Source organism: Poromitra crassiceps, assembly GCF_964638095.1.
Source record: "Poromitra crassiceps genome assembly, chromosome: 17".
NCBI lineage: Eukaryota > Metazoa > Chordata > Actinopteri > Beryciformes > Melamphaidae > Poromitra > Poromitra crassiceps.
Window position 1 is genome coordinate 17,947,977 of NC_139635.1, and position 13,415 is coordinate 17,961,391.

At 43.8% G+C, this 13,415-nt stretch overlaps 1 protein-coding gene across 1 annotated transcript in view; it reads left to right on the top strand.

Moving 5' to 3' along the window:
• Window positions 1-13,415, top strand: part of LOC310792028 (la-related protein 4B-like) — a gene marked incomplete at both ends in the record, with an annotated part of 116,772 nt that overhangs the window by 24,834 nt on the left and 78,523 nt on the right. The window contains one exon of the mRNA XM_083653710.1: window positions 12,688-12,874. Within this exon, the coding sequence (XP_083509836.1) occupies window positions 12,688-12,874 (187 nt within the window). The remainder of the gene's footprint in view (window positions 1-12,687; window positions 12,875-13,415) is intronic.

Below are 13,415 nucleotides of genomic sequence, written 5' to 3' on the forward strand. Positions count from 1 at the left end.
TGCCACTCGGTGTCATATCGTGTCATCAGTTCCCTGAAGAAACGAACAACGATATGTGTTAGTGAATGAATCGCTGTTAACGTTAACATTAATCCTCAATCATCAGACGTAGCACCCCAACCTCCAAATGTTGCTATCGTTAGCGTAACATCAGTTAATCCAATCAGTTACATTTAACGTGCAAAATGGCCTACCTGCACTTCATCCTCAGTCAGACATCTGCAGTAATTCTTCTTTCTTTTGGCAAATTGAATAGTCAATGGTTGCACCCAATATTCACCTTACAAAAACAGCAAAAAATCTGCGACCTCCATGCTAACTATTAGCAATTGTAGTCCTAGCTGATCAGGCGCTGCTACGTCATGAAGGGAAGTCGATCTGATTGGTTGGCGCTGGCAAGCCCAGACGGTGACAGACAGACGGTCCATCCAATCGCCTGCCTAGTAGCTTGAAAAAAGTGACCGCCCTCTTCAGCAATGTAGCTTGGCCGAATCCAGATGGATGTTGTTTGTGAAACAGATATTTGAAGCAAACTCATCGATCTGGCAGCGTCAGGTTATCACAGGATGTTGGGAAGAGTACATTTCTAAATACTGTAATTTGTAAAGATTTTATTATAAAAAAATATATGCTGTATTCTCTTATTTTTTTAAGATAATTTTATTTAAAATTATTTATTTTTTAATATATTTTAAATTGTAATATATTTCTTGCAGCTATTTTAGTCTGTGATACCGTGAAACTGTGGTATTTTTGTTCAAGGTTATACCGTCAAAAACTCCTATCGGCACATCCCTAGATACCATTTGTTTATATCGCAATCGCAAATCGCAATATTGTCCGCAGTAATCGCAAATCGCACCTTTTCCCCAAATCGTGCAGCACTAGTCTGTAGTAGGGCTGTCACTTTTTCCCAAAATAAAATTCGAACGAACTTTAATTGCCCGAAATTCGTTCGAATATATTCAAAGTTTTTTGGTTAACTCATTGAGTGCCAGCCACTTTTGGAGAATGGACGCTCCCAGTGCCAGAGTTTCAGAGCTTTTTTCAGTGATTTCTCGAGGCCCACAGAATATTGTGTGATATTACTATGTAAACAATGAACACGCAAAAAGAACGATGAGACTCTTTTCTATCATCAGCAAAAACAGGTTTATTGATATCATTTTCCGTTCTTTAGTTATCAGCCGGAGAAGATAGCTTGATTTAACAAAAAAGAGCAGTTTTTTTCTAGAAGCTGAGATAATGGCCCTTTTGTGAAATTAAACATTTCAAACACATCACTGACTCTGAAGCTAATTTTCTGATGTAGTCACACCTCAAAAATAATTTCCTTCAATAAAACAGTGAAGGCCAGGGAATTTTGTTTGGCAGAATAATATTTTTAGCTGCAACCAGCAGCGCTGGCCCCTGCGTACGCTGCTGGTTGCAGCTTCTTGCTGATCTTGATTTGCTGCTGGTGGGCATCGGATATTCTGGCTTGCGTTTGCCAACCCTGTCCTGCTGCCTGGGTCTGTCTGGGTCAGTGTTGTGTGCTGCTCTGCGTGCCCCCCCCCCCCCCCCGCCCCGCCCCGCCTCAACTGCACACTCCTCCTGTATGGGACGTGGCTCTCTGCTGAGTTTGCTCTGCACTGTGAAGGGTGCGCGACATCCAGCTTTTTCCGCGTGTGTTTGTCACCGGCTACTACTGTATGCTTCCAGTTGAGAATAATAACGGCTGATCATGCGAATGGGCTGTCGCAGCGGACATGGAGGAGCTCAATTGTGGGAGCAGATTGGCTGCTGCCTGCTGCAGGCACATCTAACGTTAAAACGCTTCATGCATATCGATGCATACGGATGCGATGCGATTTCCGTTTCCCCAACGACTTATTCTCTGTTTTTCTCTGCCTTTCTGTTAACCTGGAGAGCACTGTCGCGTGTCGCCACCTAAGGGTTCTGTAAAATAGGTTATAGACCTCCAATAGCTACAATATTTGTACAGGAGCTGCGGAAGGCTTTGATCGACGTCCCACCGTCAAAAAACGCATTGGACGTCGAAAGACGTCCGTGGCACTCTACGTCACTATTTAATCGGACGTCGAAAGACGTCCATGGCACAATTTTTTTTTTTTTTTTTTTTTTTTTTTTTCTTCAGTCCAGCAGCCTGTTGCACCAGCTGAACGTAAGTTCTGTCTTAAGTTAGGGTGTAAAGTCCACACTAACTGCTACGTTCAAACTAGTTAGTTTGACACTAAAGTTGTGTCTTTGTTTGGTTGCACCACGGAGACGTAAGGTACATCTTAACTAGTAGACCCTAAAGTCCATACCAACCAAAATAGTGTCGCAGACAATGACATGTACAGTATCTGTGACCAATCAGTGAAAAGCACGGTGGAAACGGTGTTTATTTACGGTTGTTTAAGTGGAGTGAAAACAGGACATGTTGCCCACCGCAAATTAGTGCTTTCATATTTCATCAACACTAATCAAATGAGAACGTTATTGAGTAACGTTCGTTTAGGTTCATATTACTGTTAACGTTTATCTGTGAGCTCTTCATCAGTATTGTAGGCTATACCACCATCCTGCCTCACTAAATTGTTGCGGTTATTTTAATTTGTATGCAGTGCTGCAGCTTGTGGGAAACAAAAGCGTGAGTCATAAATATCAAAGGGTGTAATTTATCACGGAGAGCGCGTTGCGGACGCAAAACAACGATGCGCCACGGTGCCAAGTTGCAATCCGTGCCAACTGCTATTTTACGGAGGACTTTACACCTAGTAAGACGTAGGTGTAAATTTTAAGTTCTAACTTATGCCTACGTTGTAGGGGTGTCACAATATATCGTCCCACGAAATTTCGCGATAGTAAAACGTCACGATATGTATCGTTGAGATGAAATCTCATATCGGGAAAAAAAAAAAAAAAAAAAAAAACTTTTTTTTTTTTTTTTTTTTTTTTTTCAAAAATAGACTAAGAAACGTCTTTGTTTGTTGAAGTTCAATGTCTGGAAAGTAGTTCAGTTGAACAAGTCTCTGAAGAGACACATGAGAAGTTATACAGGAGAGAAACCATTCAATTGAGTTTCTGGCAAAACTGTTTACTTGACAGGAAAAACTGAAGATGCATAAAAAATAGATTAAGAAAAGTCTTGTTGTTTGAGTTTGAAGAAAAACTGAAGATGCATAATGAGAATTTATACTGCTGAGAAACCTTTTAGTTCAAAGTAAATCTAAGTGACGGTGTAACTCATTCTATTTCAAGATAAGCCTTATCTCCAATCTCATGTTTTTTCTAGTTGTTATTGTAATAACAATTTCCCACAACAGCATGTTTTGTATTTGTGCATTTCAAATAAAATACTACTTTTCCAGTCATATATTGTCATTATTCAAGTTTAAAAAAATATTGTTAAAATCGTATCGTATCGTATCGTTATCGTGAACCCAGTATCGTGATACGTATCGTATCGTGAACTGAGTGTATCGTGACACCCCTACTACGTTGTAACTATTTCACTTGGTGCAACCCAAATATTTTTAGTAGTGCGTAAACTCGGACTTAGTGAGACTTTACGTTCAAACTAGCTTACGTTTCAACTTACGCACAGCTGGTGCAACCCACTGCAGGCCACCGGGCATCAGCCCGACGTGTTAGCTTGGACACTCACAGTCACAACACTGCCTCACAAACTTGGCTGCATCCAACTCGAGACAACTTTTCAGACCCTGGAGACAATCTTTCTCAGAAGAGACTAACGCGACAAATCTGGAGACTTTTTCTGACATGGGATTAACATTACCAGCAAGCAGCAGTTGGTTAATTTTGGTTCATAAAAAAAAAAAAAAAAAAAAAATTATAAAAAAAAAAAAAAAAAAAAATCGAACATTCAAATTACATTTAGAAAACGAACCCCTTCCCCCACATTCGAAGTTGCATTCGAATTTCGAATGAAAAGTGACAGCCCTAGTCTGTAGTACATTTCACTCATTGCAAACATCATGCTGAAGTTAATGAACGCAGACCAAAGTCCTGAGTCTGGAAAGTTATGAATGCTTTCAAAATAAAAGCTCATGCCAAAGTGAACTGAAACTGCAACCCACATAATGAAAAGGTTTTTTTGTCGCCAGTGTTTTCCTCATAGTTTAGATAGAAGAACCTGTCGTTGGGGGCGGGGCTGCACTGCACCCTCATAGGTTAGATAGAAGAACCTGTCGTTGGGGGCGGGGCTGCACTGCACCCTCATAGTTTAGATAGAAGAACCTGTCGTTGGGGGCGGGGCTGCACTGCACCCTCATAGTTTAGATAGAAGAACCTGTCGTTGGGGGCGGGGCTGCACTGCACCCTCATAGTTTAGATAGAAGAACCTGTCGTTAGGGGCGGGGCTGCACTGCACCCTCATAGTTTAGATAGAAGAACCTGTCGTTGGGGGCGGGGCTGCACTGCACCCTCATAGTTTAGATAGAAGAACCTGTTGTTGGGGGCGGGGCTGCACTGCACCCTCATAGTTTAGATAGAAGAACCTGTCGTTGGGGGCGGGGCTGCACTGCACCCTCGTAGTTTAGATAGAAGAACCTGTCGTTGGGGGCGGGGCTGCACTGCACCCTCATAGTTTAGATAGAAGAACCTGTCGTTGGGGGCGGGGCTGCACTGCACTGCACTCTCATAGTTTAGATAGAAGAACCTGTCGTTGGGGGCGGGGCTGCACTGCACCCTCATAGTTTAGATAGAAGAACCTGTCGTTGGGGGCGGGGCTGCACTGCACCCTCATAGTTTAGATAGAAGAACCTGTCGTTAGGGGCGGGGCTGCACTGCACTCTCATAGTTTAGATAGAAGAACCTGTCGTTGGGGGCGGGGCTGCACTGCACCCTCATAGTTTAGATAGAAGAACCTGTTGTTGGGGGCGGGGCTGCACTGCACCCTCATAGTTTAGATAGAAGAACCTGTCGTTGGGGGCGGGGCTGCACTGCACCCTCATAGTTTAGATAGAAGAACCTGTCGTTGGGGGCGGGGCTGCACTGCACCCTCATAGTTTAGATAGAAGAACCTGTTGTTGGGGGCGGGGCTGCACTGCACCCTCATAGTTTAGATAGAAGAACCTGTCGTTGGGGGCGGGGCTGCACTGCACCCTCATAGTTTAGATAGAAGAACCTGTCGTTGGGGGCGGGGCTGCACTGCACCCTCATAGTTTAGATAGAAGAACCTGTCGTTGGGGGCGGGGCTGCACTGCACCCTCATAGTTTAGATAGAAGAACCTGTTGTTGGGGGCGGGGCTGCACTGCACCCTCATAGTTTAGATAGAAGAACCTGTCGTTGGGGGCGGGGCTGCACTGCACCCTCACTTTGTGTACGATTGTACAACATGATTCAAGTAGCACAATAGTCATGATGCTGATCAGATGCCACAAGTGCAGTAAAATAAAGTGACTCGCCAAATGATTCTGGGGAAATCAATCTTCAATTAGTATAATTCAAAGCTAATTGATCGTGAACCCCTGGTAACCATTAAACCCTTCTATTTTCCATCTCATTCTTTATTAAGCACCCCCCCCCCCCCCCCTTCCCGACACACACACACACACACACACACACACACACACACACACACACACACACACACACACACACACACACACACAGAGCTATGCACCATATGTCTAGAACCAGATCAAAAATGGCACATGAGCGATTTAGAGTTTTGAAAATGACTCCAGCTTAGATCGGATGATTTTTTAGATCGGACAATTTTTTTTGTTTACTGATGAATATTTTTGAAAAGTTGGCCATCCGTTGATTTACTGTTGCAGATAGTGGAGCATTTTAACTCATTCCCCGCCAGAGTTCCAAAGGAAAAGTCACCAGCAGCCGCCAGTGTTTCTAAGCATTTTCAGTGACGTTTGTTTCTGCCTTCTCCCGTTCTTTAGTTATCGACACTTGAATGTCGGTCGTTTTCACAGAAAAAGCGCCTCTCTGACCAGAAAGCCTGGATACGTGTCTTTAAGTGAATAATTCACCCCGCACGGAGAATGCACCGGGACGGGTCACTCTCATCTTCTCCGTGGGGCTGGTGCTGCCTGGTACTAGATGTGTGGAGGTCTGGTGCTGCCTGGTACTAGATGGGTGGAGGTCTGGTGCTGCCTGGTACTCGATGGGTGGAGGTCTGGTGCTGCCTGGTACTAGATGTGTGGAGGTCTGGTGCTGCCTGGTACTAGATGTGTGGAGGTCTGGTGCTGCCTGGTACTAGATGTGTGGAGGTCTGGTGCTGCCTGGTACTCGATGTGTGGAGGTCTGGTGCTGCCTGGTACCCGATGGGTGGAGGTCTGGTGCTTCCTGGTACCCGATGGGTGGAGGTCTGGTGCTGCCTGGTACTAGATGGGTGGAGGTCTGGTGCTGCCTGGTACTCGATGTGTGGAGGTCTGGTGCTGCCTGGTACTAGATGTGTGGAGGTCTGGTGCTGCCTGGTACTAGATGTGTGGAGGTCTGGTGCTGCCTGGTACTAGATGGGTGGAGGTCTGGTGCTGCCTGGTACTAGATGGGTGGAGGTCTGGTGCTGCCTGGTACTCGATGTGTGGAGGTCTGGTGCTGCCTGGTACTAGATGGGTGGAGGTCTGGTGCTGCCTGGTACTAGATGGGTGGAGGTCTGGTGCTGCCTGGTACTTGATGGGTGGAGGTCTGGTGCTTCCTGGTACTAGATGGGTGGAGGTCTGGTGCTGCCTGGTACTCGATGGGTGGAGGTCTGGTGCTGCCTGGTACTAGATGGGTGGAGGTCTGGTGCTGCCTGGTACTCGATGGGTGGAGGTCTGGTGCTGCCTGGTACTAGATGTGTGGAGGTCTGTCTGGGACCATATTTGATGGCTGTAATTTTCACTATGTGAGAGGGTTCACAAAGCGGATGACTGATCTAACTGACGAGAGCAGTGATTGGTGTGCGTTTACCAGTTTATTGTGAAATAAATCCTTCTGCGTTGCGTGACTGTCACGAGCCCGTGTGACAACATGTCCAGCCCGGGGTAAACAAACCCGCTTTGAGGCACCGGGCTGGATGTGTTTTATGAGCCCCCTCCATGAAGAGAGATCGATGCTGAGAACGCTGGCTGGTTTTGTTGTGGGGGAAAAAACTCTGGCTTGCAGAGGACTATACGATCGCTAAGCACATCGTAAGGTGGCCAAGATCACCATCTATCGTATGGCAGTGAAAAGACGGATTGACGCACCGTGGCGTCAATGGCGGGGAAGCATTCTGTATTGAATAACGCAACAATGGCGGAGAATGAGTGAAAGATCTTTTAGCAACGCAAAAATCAAGATTGTTCCAATATGGCTGTTATTTCTACCCCGGAAATACTATTTTGCGGCAACTTTGTAGGGAATTGTCCAATATGAATGATGTTGCTATCAAACCATACATCTATGACTACAGTGATGCCAGATTTATTCCACGTAAATTTCAAAATGGCTGCCATTTTTACTATACAATTTCACTGTCCAGGGTGATTTGGATGATTTTTTTTTTTTTACTATGGACGATTCTCAATTATACATCAGAAATCCTTTTTATATTTCCTGCCATTTATGCTGCGTTCTTTGATGGCCGGAGCTGGTGAGTGGCAAACGCATCATCTCCGACCTATGTGCGTTTTGAGCTTCAAGGCTTTCACGTCGCAAAACCATGGATGCTAATAGCCGTTAGCTATTTAAGCTAACAGCTAATATCAACATTAACGTTTAGTTGTATGGGCTTAACCAACTATTGTATTGGTATTGCTGATTGGTCTGAAAGCTTACTATTGTTGAAAAGAAAAGAAAAATGTGTCAAATGTGTTTTCTTACAATCGTGGGTGGCCATGTTGAAATGACGTGCTGGGAGCAACTAGGGCTTGAGAAATCATAGCCGAGTTTTTGCGAGTAGGAACTCCTGAGTTACCGTGACATTTTATTCGATTTTTTTCTAGTAGCAAGTGGCAATTATTTTGCGACTTGCGAGTTATAAACGAACGCGCACTTTAGTCCCTTCATAAAGCCTTCCGTTTCAGATGCAAAACACACACACACACACACACACACACACACACACACACACACACACACACACACACACACACACGTAGTCGGGCTGGTACAGTGACAGCGCTTAAGGAATGGCTGCTGGAGCAGAGCGTGACGACAGGGCAGGAGACCTGGATCAACTGAGCCCCCTGCTGGTGACGACAGGGCAGGAGACCTGGATCAACTGAGCCCCCTGCTGGTGACGACAGGGCAGGAGACCTGGATCAATACCAAAACTGACCTGTAGGACTGTCAGTTTGACATTTGGGGCTTTGTTTACCGAAGACCGCACGGACGTTCATAACGAGGCTTCCGATGTTTTCAGAGAACTCAGCCAGTATCTACCAAACGATAGGCGATGCCGACACGAAGATCTTTGAAAACGTTGTGGTCGCATGGCGAGAGGAGCGGGGAGGACCCTCTGGTCCACAGACGGACAGATCAGTCCAAATTAGGGATGGGTATCGTTAAGGAATTAACGATACTACTACTCTTATCGAAACTGCTTATCGATCCGGTACTTTAACGGTACTCTTATCGGTTCTTTTCGTTATTTTTAAGGGGAGAAAGAAAAAAAAGTTGCAAAATCTTAATGGGTGCGTTTTTATTATTAATTTAAATATCCAGCATTATATAAGAATTTAAACCTACCACTGCCAATACCAAACATTCAGCTAGGGAAAGCATAAATACAGCACGACAATATCTGTCTCCTGCACTTGCCCCCAAATCACTAAATATCCCCCCCTGCTCTGAAAATAACATTTCTTTAGGACAACTGAGAGATGATGCTCTGTTGATTTATTTCAGACTGGGTTTTTAATTCTTAACACACCCAAACAGCTGGATGATGTTTACTACTCTCGTCTTAATCATCCATGTTCACATAGTCCTCCCTGATGACGAGGTGGGTCAGTTTATCACGGGTAACCACAACCGGGTCATTATTGACAGATGATGAAGTCGTGTGAGCTATAGCTTGTCGAAAACTGTGCATTTCTCCGTTTGTACCTATTCGATGCACTTTAGTGTTTAGACAAATTGCTCGTGTTTCCACCGTTGCTAGTGAATGATTTATCGCACTTATGACAACGTGAATTGTCAGCATCAACTCGAGTGAAGTACAACCAGACTTTTGATCTCTCTGTTCTTTCTTAACGTGTTGCGGTCTCTGTTCTCCTCGGCTCAGCTGCCTTCCCTTCAGTGTGTGCATGTGTGTGTGTGCTGCCAGCCCCGCCCCCTCCTCAGCCAGTGTGTCGGCTCCTCGCTGGCAGCTGCCCGTCTCTCGTCTGATGAGAGACAGGAGGATCTGGATCTCATTTCTCATTCGGGAATCGCAAAAAATCACATCACAGGCATGTCTTACGGAGTCGGTGCGATAATACGTGCAAAACGACGTTTTATGTAGCAAATAAATAGGAAATCTATTTTCTTAATTTCTCCAGTACCGATAAGAGAACCGTTAACGTGAAAGCTTATTGATCCTCCGGTAGGGGTGTCACGATACACTAATTTCACGATACGACACGATACACGATATTGGGTTCACGATAACGATACGATACGATATTTTAACAATATTTTTTTTAACAAAAGTAAATAATTTTTATGTATTTATTTATCATTTATTTAACCATGTGAGTCCCGTTGAAATCGAAACCTCTTTTCAAGGGAGCCCTGGGAAAATACTGGAAAAATAGTCTCATTTGAAATACACAAAATACAAAACAAATGCTGTTTTTGGAAATTGTTATTATAATAACTATAAAACAACATGGAAGATAATGCTTCTCTTGCAATAGAATGTGTCACACTGTCACAAACTAAATGTTTGTTGCATGGTGAAAGAAAAATAAAGTATACAATCTATTTCTTAAATAACTCATGCTCAATGGTCCCTAAACTTATGTAATCTTATGTACCCCTTGAGCTGTTTTGCCATGCCAGTAGTAGTCTACCCCCTCACTCATGCGTGTTGATTCTGCCAAATTTGTTCTATTATTATTCAGGAGCAAAAACATTTTTTTTTTTTTTTTTTTTTTTTTTTTTACGATATCATTTTTTCCTGACGATACGCATATCGCGACGTTTCGATATCGCGATATATCGTGCGACAAAATATCGTGACACCGACCTCCGGTATCTTGAAATCCGGCCCCGGGATCCCGTTTTGGTACCGGGTCTCGGTACCCATCCCTAGTCCAAATTCAACTGTCTCTGTCTGCCGTCTCGGTCTCTCTCTGTGTCTCTCCGCTGGCAGTCCCATCAGACAGAGCCCACCAATAAATGCACCGCTCTGCCGTCTGCTCGCCGGTGACACAGACGAGACGGTCGTCTCTGTCCACAGCTCACCATTAATCACATCCTCTCATCTCCTCCCAAAATACACCCTGGATGCTGCCTCCTTCCTCCTCCGTAAAGGAAGGGAACTTTGTTCAATTTTTGAAAGGTCAAGCCGACCTGGAGTGCACAGCCGCTGATGTCAGCAGCGGTTTCTATGGCAGCCAGGTCACATTGACGCGTTGCTGGAGTATTAGCTGTGATTGTGTGTGTGTGTGTGTGTGTGTGGTTGTGTGTGTTTGTGGTTGTGTTGTTTGTCACTCTGGCCGGACAATTCTTTGGTAATGCAGCGTTTATGAAATACAACACAGGAAGGCCATCTCTCACCGTTCATGTATTCCCCCCCACCACACACGCACAGACACACACACGCACACGCACACACACACACAAATGGCCAATATGTGTTGTTTTGTCCTTATTACTGTGGGAGAGTGCAATCATCCAATCCACCAAGCAACGCCAACGATATAAAATACAATGCTAATTGGTATTATTAAAGGGGAAAAATAATTGACTGAAATAACGTTTCCGAACTTTTTTTTAGGAGTTTAGATGTAGAATATAGAATAATAATATAATATAGGAATTACAAGATACAATACAAGATATAACCTACCAAAGTACCAAATCAATACCATATAAGATACAATACATATGTCTGCTCTTGTTGAAGCTTGGGCTAAAAGCCCCTGCATTTTACATTCATCTTTTAAAATAAAGATGTTTAAAAAGTTATTGTGTGTTAAAAGCTATTGTGTGTTAAAAGCTATTGTGTGTTAAAAGTTATTGTGTGTTAAAAGTTATTGTGTGTTAAAAGCTATTGTGTGTTAAAAGCTATTGTGTGTTAAAAGCTATGGTGTGTGACGTTTTCAGTGCTGTGCCTTTTCTCTGGGTAAACAAGACGTGAGCTTGAAATGAACTGAGCTGCTCATTTTTTGGGACTGTGAGCTTATAGCTCAAAGTTCAATATATGAGCTATGAACGTGAACTAGTTCATTTTAATCTGCACGAGCTGAACTTTTATGGAGAGATATATGTGTCTTTATTCTGTGACTGAAAGTTTACATCCTGTAACCAAAGGCTGTATCTGTGAGAAAATAAATCCACTTTGTAATCAAAAAATAGATCCGTAAGCAAAAACATAGATTTGAAAACAAAACTATCAACAATCCAATCAAAGAAAAATTAAAAAAATAAAATAAATGTTTTTAGATTTTTCATTAATGTGAATTAAAAAAAGTTGCATGCAAACACAAACATTTTGTTCTCAACTCCAAAACATTTGTTTGCGAAACCATTACCTTTGCTTACAAAGCTCAACTTTTCTTTTGCGAAATGAAAAGTTTTGTTTGCAAAACCTGAGTTTTGCAAAACTTTTTCTGTTACAATAAGGGCGGGACCTACAGCAGAAAGAAGTAACGCACGTCCCTATTGGCCAGTGTCGATCGGAGTGATAGCTTGGCAACATCCAATCCAGTACGAGACAAGGCGGAGGGCGGGCACTTGAACAGAAGTATTTCCTGAAGGAATCTCCATGCCATTTCAGCCCCAGTTATAACCACAGATTGAAGAGAGAAGCCGTGAGTATGTTCACACCAATGTTTTTATGTTTGGTCACGTTACATGCACCGGTCCAAACATAAAAACAACGTAAAAACATTGGTGTGAACATACTCACGGCTTCTCTCTTCAATCTGTGGTTATAACTGGCGCTGAAATGGCATGGAGATTCCTTCAGGAAATACTTCCGTTCAAGTGCCCGCCATCCGCCTTGTCTCGTACTGGATTGGATGTTGCCAAGCTATCAATCCGATCGACACTGGCCAATAGGGACGTGCGTTACTTCTTTCTGCTGTAGGTCCCGCCCTTATTAAATAAATAAAGTTTTGCAAAACTCAGGTTTTGCAAACAAAAATTTTCATTTCGCAAAAGAAAAGTTGAGCTTTGTAAGCAAAGGTAATGGTTTCGCAAACAAATGTTTTGGAGTTGAGAACAAAATGTTTGTGTTTGCATGCAACTTTTTTTAATTCACATTAATGAAAAATCAATTTTTTTTTTTTTTTTTTTTTCTTTCTTTGATTGGATTGTTGATAGTTTTGTTTTCAAATCTATGTTTTTGCTTACGGATCTATTTTTTGATTACAAAGTGGATTTATTTTCTCACAGATACAGTCTTTGGTTACAGGATGTGAACTCTCAGTCACAGAATAAAGACACATATATCTCTCCATAAACATTGAGCTAGCTCTTGTGAAGTGTGAAGTGAGACTTGGCGAACAACTCTCTGACCCCCGAACTTTGTGTTTCGTTGACAGGAATCCGCCAAGGTTTCGGACCTCAACCCCAATGCGAAAGCATGGGCCAACCACATGTTTAGCCTGGACCCCAGCGGGCCCGCCCAGACCACACCTGCTGCCCCCAGCGGGCCCGCCCAGACCACACCTGCTGCCCTCCAGTCATGGAAGGAAGGCTGCGATAGTTCAACCGACCCCGGCCCAGAAGGTCAGCGAGTCAGCCAGCCAGTCAGGAGGGGGAAACTCACCGACCCTTAGTCTGCGGATTGTTTTCGGACAGGCTAAGTCACTGCCTATCCAATCCACATGAAAGCATAAGTACTAAGTGAACAGAAGTAATCTAGTGTGTGCGTCTAACTAGGAAGCTCACAGAACTCAAACAGGGGGCAAGCAGGCAGCTTGGGACTGTCAAATAAATGGGTTGTCAGGATCAGGATATTCAAAGATTGCTGACAAGCATGGTCATTTTAGCCTTTTATTAGACAACGCCTAATACATGATGCCCTGGACAACACCAGGGCCTTTATTAGACAGTCACAACGCCTAATACATGATGCCCTGGACAACACCAGGGCCTTTATTAGACAGTCACAACGCCTAATACATGATGCCCTGGACAACACCAGGGCCTTTATTAGACAGTCACAACGCTGCTTAATACATGATGCCCTGGACAACACCAGGGCCTTTATTAGACAGTCACAACGCCTAATACATGATGCCCTGGACAACACCAGGGCCTTTATTAG